Genomic DNA, 19,945 nt, shown 5'->3' on the forward strand with positions numbered 1-19,945 from the left:
TCTGCAGCCACGACGGCTCAGCGACTTAGCTCAAGCGCATATTGCTGCCGTACGTTGCAGCTGACACAGGCCTGCCCGGCGGCAACCAAGGGCGCCCGGGCACAGAAGCGTCAATATGCGTGCTTACAAGTGGACAGACCACCATCAAAAATGTGGGCACAAGGCGATGAGAATCGTTTTCCAAAAGCGTATGCGTTCAGAGCAGCCGAAGGGGCTCTTGCGTTGTGCAGGGCCTCGCCCAGCGCCACCGCATGCAGACGGCACAACTCGCCAGCGGAGCCGCCCATTTGCGGCGGCGCACAACGCCTCGTGTTCGCTCGTGTTCGCCCATCAAAACTACCAGTTCAAAAACAAGCCACGTGCAGGGTTCCCGGATCAGAGGCAGCTGCAAGAGGCAGACAGCCACCCAGCCGGCCGCTACGCCCAGTCCCGGCCGCCCCGCCGCGGCCCCTCACACCTGCAGCAGCTCCGAGGTCGTCGCCGCCACGTTCTCCCTCGCCGGCGGCCGCGCGAGGAACAGCACCGCCGCGGCCACGCCGCCGCCGCGCGCGGCCGCGGCCGCGCCGTCCACCAGCTGCAGGGCGCCGCGCTCGCCGGCGGGGGCCAGGTAGTATGCCCGTGGGTCAAGCTCCCCCTCAACGTGAGCATCCACCACGAGCAGCCCCGGCCCCACCATGCGCTTCTTGTCATCGTCGCTCTTGCACTGGCTCGCCGCCACCACCGCCGCGTTGCGGCTGCAGTCCGGCACGGGCAGCGCCGCCGGCCGCCGCGCGAGCGAGAGCGCCTTCCACTGCGGCAGCGCGACCCACTTGTGCGGCGCCGTGCCGGCGCCGGCGGATGCGGAGATGGTGAAGGTGCCAAAGGCGCCCTCCTGGCTGGCCGACGGCGCGGCCGCCAGGTCATCGGCGGTTGCCACCCCAAGGTCCGAGAGCTGCGGCAGCGGCCTGCGGCGCGTGACAGACGAGGGGCGCCAGGTCCAGGAGCAGGTTCGTGGCCGCACACATTTACCGTGAGCGGCTCCGCCGTTCGCAGCCTGCGGCCGAAGGAGCAGCCGACCACACGAGCGCCGCGCGTCCCGCCGCCCTGCTTTGCCCCGCACCCCTCGCAGCTGCGCCGCGCCGGGCGCGGCCCGGCCGCGCGCCGCGCCTGCATGCAGCCACGCGCCCCCGCCCGACGCGCCCGCCCACAGGCCCCGACGCGATGCCGCCCGAAGCCGCCCCACCTGACGCCGAGCTCGTCCGGCGACAGCCGCAGCAGCGTCAGCATGATGTTGCTGGACAGCGCCGACGAGCCGCCCGCCTTCGCCGCCTCCGCCTCCTCTATCTCGCGCCGCGCCGCCGCGACGCGCGCGCGCGCGCCGTCGCTGGCGGCGACCGCGGCGGCCTGGTCCAGCTTTGCGTACGCATCCTCCGCAAAGCGGCACTCGATGGCCTGGGAGAGCAAGAGATTAAGAAAAGCCGGCGACCGCGACGGCGAGAGGGGGGGCGGTGAGGCGCGCGGCCCTTGCAAGGCCGTGTGCGTTGCAAGGGCGCACGCGCCCGCTGCCTGCTGCGGCCGGCCGCCTGGACCTGCCATGCGGTTCGACACGCAGCTCTACGGTGTATCGCCGCCAGCGCCAGCGCCCGGGCCGCTGCGCCGCGCGCGTGCGCTCTGCTCACGTCGCGCATGTATTTGAAGGCGAGGCAGTCCGGGGCGGTGTTGCGGAACCCCTGCCTCTCCCCCGGCCGCCGGTCCCACTCCTTCATGGCGCGGGCCAGCACCTCGCACTCCTGCGGGCAGGGAGGCGTGGGCGCGACACTCCGCATCGTGAACAAAAAGGCGTCCAAAGGGGCTCAAAGTGGCGCGGCCGCCACCAGCGGGCCACGGACGCTGCCGCTGCGCACGGCGACCGAGCATCGTATCAATCGCAAGCGCGCGGCGCCGTACCGCCAACACGGGTGCCTGCTCGTAGCAAGCAGCGCCACGCCCTCTCCCTTCGCCTCTGTGCGGAGCAAGCCGCGGGGCGCGCGGGCCCCCTCGGCCCACCCGCCGCCCCCCCCCCCCAAAAGCCATGTGTCCACGAGCAGCAGCGCGGCGCACCGCGGCGGACAGGTCGTTCGCGGCGATGTGCTGCGCCGCGTCGACGCGCCGCTCCGCGGGCAGGAACCTGAAGTGGTACAGCAGCGACTCCCCGCCCGCCTCAAAATGCTGCAGCAGGCCGGGCGCCTCGGCCGCCTCGGCGCTCGCGGCCAGCGAGTCGTATACCGTGGACGCAACGAGCCAGAGGTTCTGCTCCAGAGGCGTGATGCCCGTGAGCTCGTCCAGGGTGGTGGAGTCGTAGCCCTTGGCGTTGAGGGCCGGGATGATCTTGGCGAGCTGGAACCAGTGGCCGGCGCGGGAGCGCAGCTTGGAGATCATCTCGTCGTCGCTCAGCGCGGGGCCCGCGGGCGCGCCGGCGTCGGGCGCGCCGTCCATGAAGCCGGGCGGCGGGCGGTATCGGTTGGGCAGCGGGCGGTCGCCGGGCGGCGCGCCGGGCGCGGCGGGGCCGGGGCTGGCGGGGCGGTCGTTGGGGAGCATCAGGCGCTGTGCGCCGCTGCGGCCGCCAGGGCCCGCCTGGCCGGGCAGGATGAGGCCCGGGCCGCCGGATGGCGCGCGGCCCTGCTGGGGATTGCCCCCCGGACTAATGATAAGGCCACCACCAGGGTTGCTGGTGGGACGAGAACGTCGTGCATGGCATTGGACCACCCGCACTCGGGAGTGCTGCTGCGAGCCCGCCACGGCGCCTCTGACCCGCATCTTGATCTTAAATGTTTCGCACGCTATCGGAATATACAATGCGCTATCAAGGGGCGAGGGCTAGGCCGGGCTGCAACGACTAGTAACGAGGCGAGCTCTGTCCAGGCCAGATAAGTGGGTAATTCAGGAACAGAATCGAGCCACTGAACATGCCGCACGTCGATGCCGTCAAAAGAGCCTTCGCAACCCACATGCTGGTGTGGCAACATCCAGTGACACAGCACACGAAGGCAGAAGGCGTGTTCCGCATCTTGTCTCAACTTTCGTTCGGCGGCCGCGTCGGCGGGCCCTGCGATGCGGAGCAGTACTTGATGCCCGACCTGGGCGCCCAGCATAAACAGCCCCCAGCAGCCGATGCTCCCGCATGCAGCGACCCTCTCGCGCTCTGCAGCGCTGAGTCGCTCGCGACATTTGACAGCGCCGCGGAGGGCAGCGCCAGCAGCAGCTACAGCGGACTCCTGCGCCGCCCGGCGCCGCCCACTGCTGGGACCTTCCTCAGCCTCCCATCAGACGTGTTCCCCTGGCGTGCTGTTGAGATTGCAGCAGCCGTCCGTCCTTCCGAGCGGGACCCCGCCACTAGCGGCAGCCATCTAGTGACAGCTCAGATGCAGTCGGCCCCTCTCACGTCGCCGCAGGCGCCGCGATCCCTGCAGCCGCAGCCGCAGCCGCAGCCGCAGCAGCAGCAGCAGCAGCAGCAGCAGCAGCAGCAGCAGCAGCAGCAGCAGCACCAGCAGCACCAGCACCAGCACCAGCAGCAGCACCAGCACCAGCACCAGCACCAGCACCAGCAGCAGCAGCAGCAGCAGCAGCCCCTGTTGCGGTCGCATGCAGGTGCCTGCATCAGCTCAAGATTGGGCACCAGCCAGCAGCAGAGCCTTCAGCGACGGCGGCGGCAGCGGTGCTGCCTCGCGAGCAGGCCGCCCTCCTGCAGCCACAGCAGCAGCACCGGGGCTGGCTTGGCGGCCCCCTCACAATCCGGCCCTGCTGCCGGCACCGCGCATCCTGCGCGGCCCCGGCCCCCTCCCCCTGCCCTGCCGCCGCGGTCGCCACGAATGGCCGCGGGCGTGCCCCTGGCCCCAAGCTATCCGGCTGCGTTCTACTCCCAGCCCCTGCTGGTGCGGCCAGCGTTCGTGGCGCCCGCGGGCTACCCTTCGCCGGCACACCTCCCCTTCCAGGGCGCCGCCGCGCCGTACCCTGTGAATTTTGCCGGGTACCTCAGCAGCTTCCTGCACTCTGATTTTCCACACCACACATCCGATGCAGCGCCGGCGGCGGCGCCGGCGGCGTCGCACATGCAGCACCAGCCACACCAAGCGCCTCAGGCGCCGACCTCCGCATCGCAGCCCGTCGCAGCACGCAGGCCCCAGGACAATGGGCCTGTAGGCGGCGTGGTCGGTTGGCCGGGTCCCAAACAGCCGGCGGCGCAACCCAAACACACGCTAAGCGGTTCCCAGCCCGTCCTCCGCGAATCAGAGCTGGTTCAGGCGGCAGTGCTTTCTCAGCCAATGCTCCCGCCCTGTCAACGTTGGAATCAAGCCCTACCCATCTTTTTTATGCCCTCCATTTGCACCCTTTAAGACAAAGTACTCCGTGGCATTGCACTTGCATCGGCTTTGCACTCATCTGGCGCCAGACACATATGTTTCGTTTGATGAGTCAAAGCGAGTCAAAGCGATTCTGTGGTCTGAGCTGACAGGCCACCAGGGCTGTACTTCCTGATCGGCATTAGAAATCACCAAGCGCGGAACTCCCTACACACCAGCCTGCCTAACCCCAACCACCTCGCGGGCGTACCAGGATAAACTTCCGGCGTTCCCGCAGGGGCGCTGGAGGTAGCCTTCTCGTAGCCTTGTGTGCAATGGCACAGGGGCATCCTGGCTGGAGACTGACATACATGCAGAGAATCGGCCTGGAAATGGAGGCCGATGAGCGTCAAGATACCCAATGAACTGGGCAGCATTTCCGCCCGCTGAGCTTGCCAGTATGCGGCGCATGTTCTGGGCGTCCGCCGAAGGCCGCGAGCTTATCGCGCAGCACGTGTCATCGATGCCCCCCTAGCCTTGCGGACCCCCCGTGCGCCATGACGGGACTAGCATGCAATCACCCTCACACCTGCTATGGTATCCCCAATTCGTGGTGTGGAGCCTGGGCGGGGGCAAAACCAGACCTGGACCTGGGAGACCCGGTGTGTGGACGCCGACCGACAAACACTGCCGCAAGGCACTACGGCAGCGCCGCACTCCAGCAACCTACACACCAGCCCGCCTCATTTGTGTGAAATACAGCTCAGCTCTTAGAGAACGGCCTCTGTCCCGGCCATCGGGGATGCCCGGTCCCATTAGAACTCACTCAGTTGTACCCCTGCTGGCAGGGGGTCCAGTAGGGCTGCAGCCATCAGCACCCAGATGCACACGCATGACATCGCTGCCCTGGATGTCTGCGTCATGCCTTTTTATAAAGGCATAAACGCACAATCTTAGCACAATTGATGTATATCTCACTCCCAAGCGGTCATGCCTCGTGACTCATGCTGCCAACCCGACCGCAGGACCCTGTAGACGCGCAGCCATACTTACACGTGTTAGAGAAATAGGTTGGCGTGTACCGCAAGCACGATGCCACCTCCGACAAATCGACCAACTACGGTTAGGACCCGCCAACTGGAAGGATTCGCGATCAACTCGGAACTTGATGATAGCCGGGCTCAAGTTGATCCCCCAAGTATGGCGACGCTATTGATGCCGCCCCTGCCTGCGTCGTCGTGTGTGGCTGTTTTGCCCGATGCTCCGTCACCCTGCTCAACCCCGGACCGCCGCTCAACACTGTGTCCTGCCTCTTATATATCAGCAGTGTGGCTTTGTTTTCGTCATCAAGCTGGCGCTCCCAACACTCTTGAGCGTAGTGTTGTGCAACACTTGCAGGACTTTGTAAGGGGCAGTGGTCGCCTTGTCGTTGTGCTGCAGTCATTGCTAGTCAGCATGCAACAGGTCACACTAACCCATCATACTGTCCTGTAAGTTTGCCAGCACACGGCGTTTGCAGGTCAAGATGCTCAGATGTGGCAAACTTGACTGTGCAATGTCTCCCTGCCAATGTCACTGGCGCACCGACCAGGGCACCGGCAGCATGGGCCCGACAGCGCACTCCATACGCACATGGCAACTCGCAAGATCTCATTTGGCAAGGTGGATCGGTTGACGGCTGCCTATCAGGAGCAGTGCCTTTTGGAATGACTTGTCGAGCACTTTGTTCGCGATGTTCCACACACCGTCAGCGCGCATGCATGCTCACAAACCTCTGCAAGCTGTAAATGACCACCTGCTGATTGGACGCGTGCACACCTGGATTCCCTTGTTGGGGGGGCCCTGTGCAATGTGGGCCTGCTAGGGTGGCGGAGCGGCGCGCTCAGTTTGGGTCACCTCTTGGCGTGAACGGTTACAATATCCCCGTGCCCAGCTCTTGCTGGTTGAGGCCACAGGGGAGGTCCTTGAAGCATTCAAGGGGGTTTGGGGGAAGTGCCTTCTCAGCTCGCGAGTTGCAGCCAGGCGCCGAACGGCCCAGGGCAGCATGTGCATGGCGTCCTGGAGCGCCGGCTGCAGATGCCGTCCGCTGACAGCATGGAGATGCAATTGCAAGTCTGGCGCCGGCGGGATTGCCGCAAGGCTGACAGCCCTTCAAAATGCAACGCCCTGAAGGTGCAGAAACCAGAACCAGCGACTCCCTGGTCAACCACCGCTTTCCCCCTCCCCCGCGCGGCTCAGCACTTCCTGCCAGCTCTCTGCAGCAAATGAACATCGTGCGCCTGCTGCAGCACACTGCCTGGCTTGGCCCCGGGGTGCCACGGCAGCTCGGCAGACATGCGGGCAGGGTAGCGTGCGACGCCCTCCAAGCCCGCCCAATCCAAGTCCACAAACCTAACCTCCCACCCTGCGCCGCCGCCCGCCTCTGCGCCGCGAGCGCGCCGCACCATGATATTGGGGCCGCGCATGTCGCCGTGCACAGCGAGCGCGCGGCCGCCGCCGTGCTGCACAAGGATGCTGTGCGCGCGTGACAGCGCTTGCTCCACAGCCCCAAAGCACTGCTGCTGGTCAGGGCTGCTGTCCCCAAGCTCGGGAAGCATCTTCCAGCCATCCGTCGCTGCCAACAACTCCGTGGCCACGCAGCAGTAAGCACCAGGCAGCGCGTCGCAGCGGTGCAGCGTCGGCACCAGCCCCTCCTCCTGCCATGCATCATGTACCTGTGTTAGAAACACATCATGGTCGACATGGGCAAGCAAGAGGCAAGAGTTGAGACGTGGAAGACTGAGCGTCCTAGTAAGCAGCTGCTTCGTGCTATCAGCAGGTAATGGCGTAAAAGTTCACACCCTTGCAATGGGAGAGATGGCGTGTTCCACGCAACATTCAGCTCTGCAAACGGTCTGCGGTACGGGGAGTTGCCAGGCTTCCGGGCCAGGCGAGCTCGCCGCCACACCTCTGCAGCGTAGCGCCCCAACAGAGCAAGGACAGCGGAGCCAGGACAAGCAACCATCGTTGCGCTTCACAGCTGCTATGGCTCACGTGCTTGGGGTAGAGCAGCGTGGTAAATTTGATGAACTGGGCACGCCCGTCGGCCTCTGTGGCTGTGTACAGCAGCTTGCCGTCGAGGCCGGGCAGCTGGCTCAGTGCCGCGTCTATGCTGTGCAGCAGGGGGTAGGGGGGCAGCGGCGCCGCGGCGGTTGGCGCAGGCGCCGCTGCCACACGCCAGTCCGCCACGGCTTGCACCTGCGCTGGCTCCAGGCTCGCGCTTGCCAGTGCTGCTTCGTACTCAACGCCCAGCTGCGACAAAGAGCCCAGCACCTCCCGCGCCCGCTGCTCAAGGAGCGGCAGGTCCGCCGCAACGCCACCAGCAGCCCTGACCATGCGCTCTGCCAGCGCCCAGGCAGCTGCCGCGTAGCCAGCCAGGGTTGCCGCCAGCAGGTGCAGCTGGCGGGGCTGGCGCGCGCCCTGCTGCACGAGCGGGATGCGCGGGGTCAGGGCCTCGCTGACGATGCAGTCCGAGTGCAGCGTGTACAGGCCTGCATGAACAGCAGGGTGCGAGTGGAAGGGATAGTGAAACCCCATACAACCGGACACAACCGTGCCGGTCGCAGTTGGGCCGCACAGTGCGGGGCCCGGGTGCTGCTGAGCCCTTCCGGCCACCGGCTTGAACATCATGTGCGGCAACATCATGTGCGGCATGTGTGCAAACAATGTCAGGGTAGATGGTGGAAACACAATTCAATGTGTCTCCTGCCCCAACAGGTTGCCCACGAGCATGCTCATGAGGAGCGCACACATTGAAGCATGCGCTGCTGGCTGATTCAACAACAGTCTAAGCAGCGGTTTCCAGGCACACTCTGCAAAGCCTGGAGCAAGGGTTGACAAGGCGCAACAGCAGGGACCCCTTGTCAGTTTCAATACTTCACACAGACAGACATGCCCTAGTCAATGTTGGAAGCAGGGGCCGCCAACGTACCGTGGATGAGGAGGTTGGGCCCAGCCAGGTCCACTCCAAGTGCAGGCGCCCCCAGCGCACAGATCACTGGGTCCTCGTGCCACATGCGCTTGGAGTAGCATTGCTGCCGGAAAACCACATGTACACAACACGCGCGCGTGGGCCTGGTGCGATGTGCCTGGTGCCTGATTACAAAACTCCACACTGGAAGGGCTTCAGGCAATCAGGTCATGGCAGCATCCAGCAGTGAAGGCGACGGTGGTGCAGCAGAGCGCATGCAACAAACGGATGAGCGCACAGCATCTTCTGCAACAGCATCCAGAGCTCACCTGCATGTATCGCTGCAGCTGGTAGTGCGGGTCGCCACTACTTCCAAGCTCGTCCTTCACCTCCAGCAGGACGACCAAGTAATTGCAGCTGCTGCCCACCACGTAGAACTCGCCGTCCAGACATGGCTTGTCTGCACTGCCACTGCTGATGCTGCCGCGTCTGGCATCTGAGAACCTGAAGCCCACCCACTTGTCGTGCCAGTCGCAGAAGGCCTCGAGGCGGGAGTTCTCGTCTCGGTGGAACCGGGCCATGCAGTCCAGGAGCTTGATGGCTGCCTGGGGGGCAGCCATTGCAAATGAAACAATTGCCTATGCTCAGTCCAGGTTTAGACACGTCAACGTTGTACTCAAAAACTGGTGTCCAATCTCCAGAAGGCAAGCCGCAAACAAGCCACGCCTGCCGGCCCACATGCCAGAGCGCTTCGGGGACTCGCCTGGTACCAGTGCGAAGGAGGGGTCCACCGCGATGCCAGGTACGCGGCATCGTGCACCACGCCAAACTCTGGAGACAGCAGCATGGCGGGAGGTGCGATGTCAAAGCCCACCTCCACCTCCCTGCCAGCTATGAAGGCCCACCTTCCAGAGGCCGACTGAATGTGGCGGTGTGAAGAGGAGTGCACCTCGGGCACGTGGCATCGGACCTTCCAGGGGGTTGCGCAGTCACTTGGCGAGAGACAAAGCCTGTGGTAGGCAGGCCCCTCGTAGCGCACTGCGTTGCAGGAATAGCGACGGGGAATGTGCGCATCCATGGCTGAATGGCACCCGCAGCCCCGATGCTGGAGCTCCAACAAATGTTCAAAACAGACGGGTTTGTGCAGATGGGGCACGCATGGCGTTGCAGCGATATCGCCTCACAAGGCTCAACACGTTGTCAAATGACCATGCATGACTCACCTGCTGCTGCTTCTGCTGCGGATCGATGCAATGGCCAGGCGGGTACCGCAGGCGGCCGCATGCGAGGATGCAGGGGCAGAGCGTGCAGGGAAAGGTCAAACACTGTTGCAGCACGCACGGGGCGGCGTGTGGGGTTGCGCTGCAGGGCATGCGATGCAGCTCAACACCTCAAATCGCAGGTGGCATCAGCACTGGGGTATTCAAGTGATCTGAATGAGGCAACTGAGCACAAAGCATGCGTGCTTGCTGCATGGGGCGCACAGGGTTGCCGCCATGCCGTGCTTGCAAGGTGCAGATGGGTCTCCAACCAAGGTCAGCACTTGTCCACCGCCTGCTCCACCTTCACCGACAACGTTTCCTGTGGCCAACCATGAAGCCCTAGCCCCAGCCAACCAGTCAGGGAATTGAATTGTTGGATGCACACGCAACGCACCTGATGCTCCCCCTCCTGTGCCTGGACACTAGCAAAGGACAGAACGGCGGACCGCAATAAATGTCACAAGTGCACCGGAGGGGAAGCCAGTAGGTAATGGGACCCGTTTGCACAGGTGGGAAGAGGGAGGGAGAGAGAGCGGAAGGATCATCTGAGCAGTGTTGTCATGGGCTTTGCAGTGAAGAGGATGTGGCGATTTGAGCGCAGCTGCGAAGCATGCAACATGGTTCCAAAACGACTGCAGGACATGCCTACATCAACACGCTCGCATAGCTGCAGACATGTGGCTATTCCCCCCCTCTAGCATCATCTGGAAGCCAGTGCGGAGACAGGCAGAGCTCGCCAACCCAAATTGCTGGCATGTACATTTGTTGCAGGGCGTGAGCAACGCACGACTAATTTGACCCCTTCAGCTCGTGCTGCACAACTCTGTGCTGCTCAAACGGTTGTTCAGTACATGAGGGTGCAGATAGGTCATGCACCCTTCCACAGAGGCTCAGCATGTCATGTGCTTGTGTCAATGAATGGCGTATACCCTGTGCACAACCCAGCCGCACCTGGCTGCTGCGGCTGCTGCTGTTGCTGCTGCAAGAGGAGCAGCTCCTTCTGAGACGCAGCCGTCCGCCGCTGTTCCAGTGCTGTCAGCCGCTGTTCCAGTGATGTCAGCCGCTGCTCTCGTGCTGCCAGCTGCTGCTGCAGTGCTGCCAGCTGTTGCTGCAAGATGTGACACTCTTCAGGTTGCTTCGCATCTTTGAGTGCAGCCTCTCTTTCCAAAATCGCCTGTTTCGCTTCTTCAATCGCCTGCTCGACTCGAGCAATCGTCTGCTCGACACTGTTCGCCATCGCGTCCTGCAGCAGAGACTGCAGGGCATGGGAGAAGTAGCCAAGGATTGGGAAAATCTCACTGGGCCAGATGGGACAGGATGCTGCTGCTGGGGGCCACCTGCAGCACAGAGCAACCATCACAGGACAATGAGGCCACATGCCAAACAAACCATACAAACAAACCATACATGTGTGCGGGCCATGGCTTCTGGGGTGGAATTGAACAGGAGAATTGGGAGTGCAGGCAGCCACGTCAGCACCGCGCCGACATCCAAGACGCAGTCTTGATCCTACCCGGCAGCATTGAAGCACCCCTTAGAGCTTAAAATCCTTCAGAGAAAGGCTGAAGGGCAGAAAAAGGACGAAGTTGGTCGAGATGGCCCGGATGAGCTGCTGTGCTCCAAGCGCCGACGGGCCCCAGCGCTGTTCGCGTGCCCGGCGTCTGTTCGTCGGCCGTATGTATCACTGTGGTGTCACCGGAGGGGCCTAAGGAGTGCACATCTTGGCGGAGCCCGGAGGTGCACGGGACTGCCTGAGACCCAGCTTTGTTGCTCCTGGGGCCGCGGCCGGCCAATGAAGACAGTTTTCGGGCTCTTAATATACCTGAGCTGGCCGGCGGCCCCTAAACACCAGATAGCAGAGATGAGGGATAGGATGCTGGCGTTCGGTCGAGTGGAAAAAGGTGATGCTACGCGTATCTAGCATATTAATCATGTGTTTTATGCATAGGTGCACAAATCGCCGCGCGTCAGCATGCCGTCATCAGAAGCAAACACAGAACTACCGTATACTGTAAAGCCAGTTGATTGTGGGGTTCTGGCATTTCCGTTGCTTCTGTTGTGCTAACGCGGGCCTGACAGCCTCCCTTGCAGTGCAAGAGTCAGTGGTGCGGTACGCAGCCCATTCAGGACATGCATGCAAGAAAGTGCAGGCGGTGTGTGTGCAGGCGGTGGATGGCCGAGAGGCGCAGCACGCGTGATGCCAGCGTGTTGCAGGGTGTCGTGGTTGAGCATTGTCCGAAACTTGGGCGAGGAGGCCAGGGCAATGGGAGCGCGTTGTATCTGCCTGCTCACAGAGGCCGGCTTTGGCTGCCACGTCCTGTTCAACGCGACCATGAACAAAGTCACAGGGCGATCAACAGCGCCCTGGGCTCAGTGGCGTGATGACGGGCTGGCAGCCGCTGACCCCGCAGGACGGGCGGGCTTGTGCAGGGTCTTGTGTCGAGGCTGTGCCTGTTCGGCTGGACAGTGGCTGCACTGTGCGTTTGACTCGCAGCGTGACCGAGTTGGCCGCCCGCGACGGCCGCATGTACACCAAGCAGACGGGTTGTGCTAGGACCGCGCATCGCGCACAAGGCGCGAACCCCTCTGGAACCACCATCCCGCACGTCCGCCGCGTCTTTACCCCAGCCATTGTCTACGTCATGCTCAGCCGCAGCAACTTGTACGTGTTCGGCAAGCTGACGCTTGCCGATTCCTTGTCTGTGCATGAGGCCGCATTTGCTGCCGACAGGGCAGCCGCGCGGCTCACGCGCGCCTAAAATTGTGCATCCGCCTCCTGGCCCGTGCCCTTTGGGCGCATCAGACATAGCAAGTTGCTCACGCCATCTCCCTTCGCCCTGTGCCTTGGCAGCGCATCAGCTTAGGTCACCATGTCGTACCGCACAGGTGTGACAGCAGCATGGCTGGTGCTATTGGGCCAGCTCACCCCGAGCGGAGTGCGGCAGCAAAGCATCGCAGCACTGTCGTACCGTGTCCCACAGCATCCAGATCCAGGCTTTGACAACGGGGCATTGGCTGCCAGGGGCACATGGAGCCAGTGCGCTGCAGACAGAGCCGCTGGAAAACGCTGACCGGGCCTTGCGACGTTTGACGGATTTGTGCTCGGATTTATATCATGATATCAAAACCATACGAGCCTAAAGGAGGCCAGGCGTCGCGCTGACGGGCGTCTTGCTGACGGAGCGGCATTGCAGCCCGCCGCGGCGGGCCCCAGCTCAATGGGCCCGTAGGCGGCGTGGCCGGGTGGCCGGGTCCCAAACAGCCGCCGGTGCCACCCAAACACAAGCTAACGCGGTTTCCAGCCCATCGTTCGCAAATCAGAGCTGGTTCGGGCGGCGGTGCTTTCACAGCCAATGCTCCCGCCCTGTCAACATGGGAATCAAAACCTACCCATCTTTGTTATGCCCTTCACTTGCACCCTTCAAAGACGAAGTACTCCGTGGCATTGCACCTGCGTCCGCTTTGCACTTATACTTTGATCAGTCAAAGCGATGCTGTGGTCTGAGCTGACAGGCCACCAGGCCTGTACTTCCTGATCGGCATTGGAAATTGCCAACCGCGGATCTCGCTATTGATGCCGCCCTTGCCTGCGTCGTCGTGTGTTGCTGTTTTGCGCCATACCGTACTCTGTCACCCTGCTCAACCCTGGACTGCCGTGCGTCGTGAGTGCCGCACACTGCGTCCTGCCCCAGAACGGCTTTGTTTACTTCATCGAACCAGCGCGCGCAATACTCGTGAACGTAGTGTTGTGTAACACTTGCAAAACTCTTTAGGCGACGTGGTCGCCCCCTCTGCTCCCTCTTGGTGCTGCAGTCGTCCTGCCCTTGGCGTTCCGCATGCAAAAACAGGTCACACGAACCCATTCTATTGACGGTATTTGCAAGTATGCGGCGCATGCTGGTCAAGATGCTCAGATCGTGGCAGAGTCGACGGCGCTTTCAAAAAACGTCACCCTGCCAGTGTCACCAGCGCGCCGACTAGGGCGTCAACAGCACACGCCATGCAGCATAACTCAGCCGCAGACGGCCACTCTCAAGATCTCATTGGGCAAAATGGATCCGTTGACGGCTGCCTATCAGGACCTGGCCGCTCGGGTGGCGCCCCTGGCTGAGCAGCCCCATCTCGTGGTCGCCGCTGCGGCCGTGATTGTGGCAGTTTTACTTGTCACTTATGTTGTGTGGGACACGCTGGCATACGCCGCGATCCCGACTCTGGACGTGCCTCTGAAGCAAGAAGAGCTGGCGGAGACCCTTGATGCTGAACAATACTCGCCGCCCAAAACGTTGCCTAAGGACAAGATCCCATGCTACGATCCCGGCACGCTGCAGTTCCTGGGCTATGCCAAGGCGATGACGCCCGACGAGGTGCGCGCTGCTTTGCTGCAGCTGGCTGCACGCATGGGCACTCGGGCCACCCCTGACCAAGTGCTGATGTTGCCTCGTGGGGTGCTGCTGTACAGGTGCGTGCGAGCATCGCCAAGGCAAAGGAGGCGTCAAAGGTGAGAGCCAGTGGCCTGGTGGCTGTTACAGGACGGTGGTCCGCACAGTCCACGGTCCACCAACAGAAGGCAGGGGTTGGCTTTTTCGCCTGAGCATGGCGCACCTGCGACGCATGCGTGCAGCAGTGGTGTGTGCCTGGACCTGCTGTTGACCCCTCTCCAGCCTGCGGCGCTCGTTCAGTAAGCAGCGGCGTGCGGCACCCGCCCACCCAAAATCCCGCCCCTGCCCGTGCTGGCATTGCACCCGGCGCCTGCCCTTCAGGTGTGGCGCAGCTCGAGCTTCAAGCAGCGCCGAATCCTGCTGCGGGTGCTCCTCAAGTACATTATTACCCACCAAGAGGAGATCTGCAGGTGCGGCTGCTGCCATTTCATGCCACCCCGTGGTGCCTCGCAGCATCGCCTCAGAACTTACTGGACCTGTGGCCCCGAGCGCCAGTGTGTGGGGCGCGAAGTAGTAAGTTGGTGGCTTGGACGGCAGGATGACGGTGTGGCCACGCTGGTGCTGGAGCCCTGCCCCTCTTCCCCCTCCTACAGCGAACGCCAGGCCTAGCTCCGGCCTGTTAGAGCCGGCCTCCCCATACACGCACGCGTGCGCGCACTCGTGCGCGTGCACGCACGCACACACACACACACACACACACACACACACACACACACACACACACACACACACACACGCGCGCGCGCGGATGCACACACACACACATGCATACATCCACACACAAGTATGCATACAATTATACACGAATACGCACACCACATGAGCACACACGCACCCACACCATCCCTTGGCCCCAGGGTGTCCTCCCGCGATTCTGGCAAGACCCCCCTTGAGGCCGTGCTGGGGGAGATCATAGTAACTGCCGAGAAGCTGCGCTGGCTGGCGGCAGAGGGGGAGGACGCGCTCAAGCCGCAGCGCAGGAGCGCCGGCGTCATGGTGCGCGCCGGCACGCGGGGGCCGCGCCACGCGGCCTGCATGTGCGCGGCGAGGCGCTGGTGGCAAGCCGGTGCCGCCCGGGCCGAACGGGGATGCTTGAGGGAGAGCTTCCGGCGGGGCCGCCGCAGGTGCCCGTGAAGTGCCGGCCGGGGGCCATGCAGCGCCTGTTGAGCGGGACACGCCTGGCACGTCGGCGCGTCCAGACGGGAGTCCTGGGCCAACGCGCCCCCAACGGCCCGCCCGCCAGGCCTTCTACAAGGCTGCCCGTGTGGAGTACGTTCCCGTCGGCGTCGTGGGCGCCATCGTGCCCTGGAACTGGCCGTTCCACAACGTGATCAACCCCATCAGCGCCGCCGTCTTTGCGGGCAACGCCATCGTCATCAAGGTCTCGGAGCACGCCAGCTGGTGGGTGGGGGCGGGGTGGGGGGTGGTTTCATGCCCTTAGGGGTGGGGAGGGGAGTGTTCATGTCAACGCTATCTTTGGGGGTGGGGGGGGGCCGGAGTGTGTTCATGTTTGGAAGCCACGAGGCCCAAAGAGTGGGGATGGGGCCAGGGTGGGAACGCGAGGGGCCCTGGTTGCGGGCCACGCCTGGCGCTTGCCGTCAAAACCGCGAACCTGACGGCCTTCATTCCAGCGCCTTGCACTGCGCCCCCTCCTTACCGCCCACTCGCACACTCCCTGCGCCCCCCCGCGCACCGCCGCCGCACCGCCGCCGCGTCCTCGTCGCGCGCAGGTGTGCCTCTTACTACGCGCGCATCGTCAACGCCGCGCTGGCCGCCGCGGGCGCGCCGCCGGGCCTCGTCCAGTTTGTCACCGGCTACGGCGACGCGGGCGCGGCCCTGGTGGCGGGCGGCGTTGACAAGGTCGTGTTTGTGGGCTCGACGGAGGTCGGCGCCAAGGTCATGGCGGCCGCGGCGCCGCGGGTGACGCCGGTGACGCTGGAGCTGGGGGGCAAGGACGCCTTCGTGGTGTGCGGGGACGCTGACTTGGCGCAGGTGGGCGGTGCTGGTGGTGGTTGGGTCTGGCTGAGAGCGGTCGTGTTGATGGGGCGGTTGGAGGCCCAGTCGGCCACCAAAGACTAGTCGGCCGGCTGCTGGGCCCGGCTGTCCTCCTGGGAAGGGGCGGACCAAGGCCGCATGAATGGGCTTGTCGGCTCAAGAGTCAAGACTGTGTGTGCGAGTGCCGCTGCAGCCGCCTCGCGAGCCGCACTGCGGTGCCGCCCGCGGCGCGCGCCCGAGCGGCCCCGAGCAGCCTCCGCGGCGCGCCCCGGCATCGCAGGTGGTGCCGATTGCTGTCAAGGCGGCCTTCCTGAACTGCGGCCAGAACTGCGCCAGCGGGGAGCGCTACATTGTTGAGAGCAGCATATACGACAGCTTCTGCTCCAGGGTGGCGGAGACCGCTAACGCGATGCGGCAGGGGCCGGCGCTGGGGCACGGTGGGTGCCGCGTCGCTGGCTGCCTCGTGGCGCGCAGCTCTGCGCCACAGAGGGGGCCAAGGGGTTGCTGCCTGTGGTGCTGGGGCTGCGGTAGGAGGGGCCGACGGCCCCTCTGGCTGGTGATGAGGTTGTGCCCTGATTGCGCCAAAAACACCAACAAAACCTCTTCCGCCTGCATCCAACCGCACGCACGACCCCCCTCCCCCCCCACACACACATACGCACATTCACACACATTCACACACCCACGCACGTTTGCCACCACAAACAAACAACACACGCGACCCCCCTCCAGGCCCCGTCGACACGGGCGCGATGTGCATGCCGGGCTCTGTTGAGAAGGTGCAGCGGCTGGTGGACGACGCCCTGTCAAAGGGCGCGCGCGCGCTCTCCGGCGGCAAGCCCAACGCCGCCGCCGGCGCCGGCCAGTTCTACCCGCCCACCGTGCTGGTCGGCGTGACCAAGGGCATGGCGATATGGCACGAGGAGGTGTTCGGTCCCGTGATGGTCGTCGTGCCCTTCAGCGGCGACGACGAGGCGGTCGCTCTCGCGAACGACTGCGCCTTCGGCCTCGGCTCGAGCGTGTTCAGCGGCAGCACGCGCCGCGCACGCGCGATCGCCGCGCGCCTCGAGGCCGGCATGACGTCCATCAACGACTTCAACGCGACCTACATGTGCCAGAGCCTGCCGTTCGGGGGCGTCAAGATGAGCGGCTTTGGGCGCTTTGGCGGCGTGGAGGGCCTGCGGGCGCTCTGCGTGCCCAAGGCGGTGGCGGAGGACGCGTACCCGTTCATGAAGACGACCATCCCCGCGCCCTGGCTGCACCCCGTCGGCGCCGCCGCGCAGCCGTTTGCGGTGGCGCTTACGACGATGTTCTACGGGCCGAGCCTCGCGCTCAAGGCGCGTGGGCTGGTGGGGCTGCTGCGGTGCCTGGTGGCGCCGGGGGGCGGGGGCGGCAAGGCCAAGCGCGCGTGACACGGCCCGCGTGAGAGCGGGGTGGGGCACTGGGCCGGGCGTGCAAGGCAACCCGCTTAGCCGCGCCATTCTCGGCATGGTTTTGACAGTGCGTTTGGTGTGGTTGCTTCTCTTTGGTTTTCTCCCGGCTGCTGGCAACGCCGGTGCGGCGACGGCTTGCGCACGGCTCGACATGCGTGCAGCGGCAAGAGCGCCGCGCCCAGCTGTCCCCACTGACGCGCCGATGCCCCCTGTGGTGTTTTGCCTCCTGCCGCCTTTGTGGCTTCCGCATGCAGCGCCTGTGCGCAGTTTTTTTGGATCCTGTCCATTGCGGCTGCTGTGTGCTGGGCACCGGCCCTCGGTGCGTTGGCAGTGCTGGCTGGCGCCGCGGGCAGCTGCCATGCTATGGCCTGCAACTGAGTGGTTTTCAAAGTGCAGCAAGCTTTCGCTCCCATTGTATACCTCAATTCATAGTCACTAGGCTAGGAGGAGCCTTTCTCCCCCCTGGGTAATAGCACGAGGGAAGAGCCGCGCAATGCCATGCCAAGCTATGCAGCCACTCGATTATAGATGCTCAGCAGCCACACTCGAGCGAGCAGGAGCACCCTGCCCTTTCAGGATGGCAGGTGGCGCCCTGTCTTGCTGCACCACTGATCACACGGCTGGGCTTGGCTGCACACCCTAACACTGGCGAGCATCGACGTGTGGGCGCCTGGAGCCTGGTGACGGCAGGGAAGCGCACGTTACCGGAACAGATTGACGAATGGCAATGGCTTGGATTGTCACGCCTGCCTACACGGGCATCAAAACTTCGTCGGGGGGAGAGGCGGCGGCCGAGGCGGTTGTTATGCACAACCCCCCCGGGTCGCCAGGAAAACCTCCGCCCCGGGGCGCACGCATAGCATGGAAGCTTCCATCGCTGCGCCTGTGGGTGCACGGGGTATCGATTGTGGGTCGCGGCGCGCGGCGCATATGGGTGCGCACGCACGCGCCTGCGCGCCCGTGGAAAAGGCAGTGTCGCGCGCAGGCAAAAGTTAGGGGGAGCGCGCTGCAGCGGCGCCTGCCCAGCGGAGGCGGCGGGGCAGGGCCCCTTGCCGCCGCCGCCGGGACGAGACGCCGCGGCGGCGCGCCCCGGCAATGAAAACGGGCCTGGCGGCTCCGGCGGGCGGGGGTGGTGTGCCCTCTCCCGGGCGAGGCCATGGCTTTATGTGTCAAAAGTCACACACACACGCGCACACACTAAGCGGGAACGACGCTTCAGTTGACAAAAATGTATTCCCCAATCTTCAACAAGGGGAAGGGACACGTGTACGTACGGGAGGGACGGGCCGCGTGTCCGCGCGCGGGGCAATGCGGCCGCGGCGGGGCGAGCACCCTCAAGAGTGCAGTTGACTGGGTGGTGGGTGGGCCGAGCCGAGGGCGCGCGCGCAGGGGGGCGCAAGCCGTGAGGGCGCGTCAGCCGCCGCCCGCGCAGGCGCGCACGCTCGTGGCCGCTGGTGCAAAAATCAGGCATTCATCTGTTGCGCGCGGCTGCGAGGGAAAACGCCGCTGCGGCCAAGTGCGTGGTGCTGTGAGGGATCATATCATGAGGGGCCGCTTCGCAATGCTGTGCTTGCGGGGGGTGATGGGGGAGGCGTGAGAGACTGCGGGGCACGACATGCTGCCCGGAGGAGGCACAGGCCGCGAAAAGCAGCCCAGGCGGACGTGCAGGGGCGCGCAGACGCTGGTATGGACGGAGCGCGAATCAGCGGCCCGCCCGCGGCTGCGGCGCGGCTGGCGCCAACCTTGCTTACCCCTGCGTACAGTTAGCACACCGCAGCCCCGCCTACATGCTATATATGCTGGTAAACTCCTGATGGTAGGCAGCCAGCCAGCGCGCCCCACACGAGGGGACGGCTGTCGCCATGCGGACGCGCCCACGCACCGCGTGAGCGGACGGGCGCGTTTGTTCTTTCAAGGTGGGTTTTGACGGCATGAGGCCGTCGTCGCTGACACGCTTGCAGCAACACCCACCTGCACGCGGCAGCTACTGCTGCTGCTGTTGCTGCGGCGGCGGCACCTCGAGCAAAGCGCCCCAGCGGACAGTGGTGATGCGCCCGCAACCGGGCTCATTTGCGACCGTCCGTATCGCCGCGCGCGGCATCGGCCCCGGGCCGTTCCTGGCCCCGCCGCTGCTGCTGGCGCCCCCAGGCGCTCCTGCGGCCGCCGGCGCGCCCCCAGCTGCGGCTGCGGCTGCGGCTGCGGCGCCGCCGAGCAGGTTGCCACGGCTGCCCGACTTTCTGAGGGCAGCGGCCAGTAAAGACTTCACCTTCTTGCCCGTGGGCCGCCGCTCCTTCCACTCGGCACTCGCTTTCCGCGTGAACTTCAAAACCGAGTTCGAGTGCCCCAGCCCGCCGCTGCCGCCGCCTGCTGGGCCACCACCGCCGAATGCGGCCGCCACGGCTGCGGCCACCTGCGCAAGCGCACCGCTGCTCGCGACGCGAGGCGGCAGGGGCGGCTGCTGTGGCTGTACCAGCTGCTGCGGCTGCTGTAGCTGCGGCTGCTGCGGCGGCGGCTGCGGCGGCAGCAGCGGGGCAGCCGCCGGCGCAGTGGGCTCCAGGGTGCCCAAAGT

The 19,945-nt window shown here is 64.7% G+C and overlaps 5 protein-coding genes across 5 annotated transcripts in view; 1 reads left to right on the forward strand and 4 right to left on the reverse strand.

Annotated features, from left to right (window-relative positions):
- Positions 1-451: 451 nt before the first annotated feature.
- Positions 452-2,775, reverse strand: MNEG_0456 (hypothetical protein; the record flags this gene model as incomplete). The annotated part of the gene is made up of 4 exons (XM_014051053.1): positions 452-944; positions 1,223-1,431; positions 1,659-1,769; positions 2,080-2,775. The coding sequence occupies 4 exons, from the start codon at positions 2,773-2,775 to the stop codon at positions 452-454; spliced, it is 1,509 nt and encodes a 502-aa protein (XP_013906507.1).
- Positions 2,776-3,365: 590 nt separating this feature from the next.
- Positions 3,366-3,602, reverse strand: MNEG_0457 (hypothetical protein; the record flags this gene model as incomplete). Its single annotated transcript, XM_014051054.1, has 1 exon — positions 3,366-3,602. The coding sequence occupies one exon, from the start codon at positions 3,600-3,602 to the stop codon at positions 3,366-3,368; it is 237 nt and encodes a 78-aa protein (XP_013906508.1).
- Positions 3,603-6,449: 2,847 nt separating this feature from the next.
- Positions 6,450-8,867, reverse strand: MNEG_0458 (hypothetical protein; the record flags this gene model as incomplete). Its single annotated transcript, XM_014051055.1, has 5 exons — positions 6,450-6,464; positions 6,743-7,012; positions 7,332-7,828; positions 8,269-8,371; positions 8,577-8,867. The coding sequence occupies 5 exons, from the start codon at positions 8,865-8,867 to the stop codon at positions 6,450-6,452; spliced, it is 1,176 nt and encodes a 391-aa protein (XP_013906509.1).
- A 4,694-nt stretch (positions 8,868-13,561) lies between these two features.
- On the forward strand, positions 13,562-17,355 carry MNEG_0459 (hypothetical protein; the record flags this gene model as incomplete). Its single annotated transcript, XM_014051056.1, has 8 exons — positions 13,562-13,873; positions 13,969-14,007; positions 14,270-14,358; positions 14,806-14,944; positions 15,192-15,349; positions 15,679-15,940; positions 16,224-16,380; positions 16,676-17,355. The coding sequence occupies 8 exons, from the start codon at positions 13,562-13,564 to the stop codon at positions 17,353-17,355; spliced, it is 1,836 nt and encodes a 611-aa protein (XP_013906510.1).
- Positions 17,356-19,360: 2,005 nt separating this feature from the next.
- The window catches only part of MNEG_0460 (hypothetical protein), a gene marked incomplete at both ends in the record, with an annotated part of 2,369 nt that continues 1,784 nt past the window's right edge, over positions 19,361-19,945 (reverse strand). Inside the window, one exon of the mRNA XM_014051057.1 lies at positions 19,361-19,888. Coding sequence (XP_013906511.1) covers positions 19,361-19,888 — 528 coding nt within the window. The remainder of the gene's footprint in view (positions 19,889-19,945) is intronic.

This window comes from Monoraphidium neglectum, assembly GCF_000611645.1.
Source record: "Monoraphidium neglectum strain SAG 48.87 unplaced genomic scaffold scaffold00037, whole genome shotgun sequence".
Taxonomy (NCBI): Eukaryota; Viridiplantae; Chlorophyta; class Chlorophyceae; order Sphaeropleales; family Selenastraceae; genus Monoraphidium; species Monoraphidium neglectum.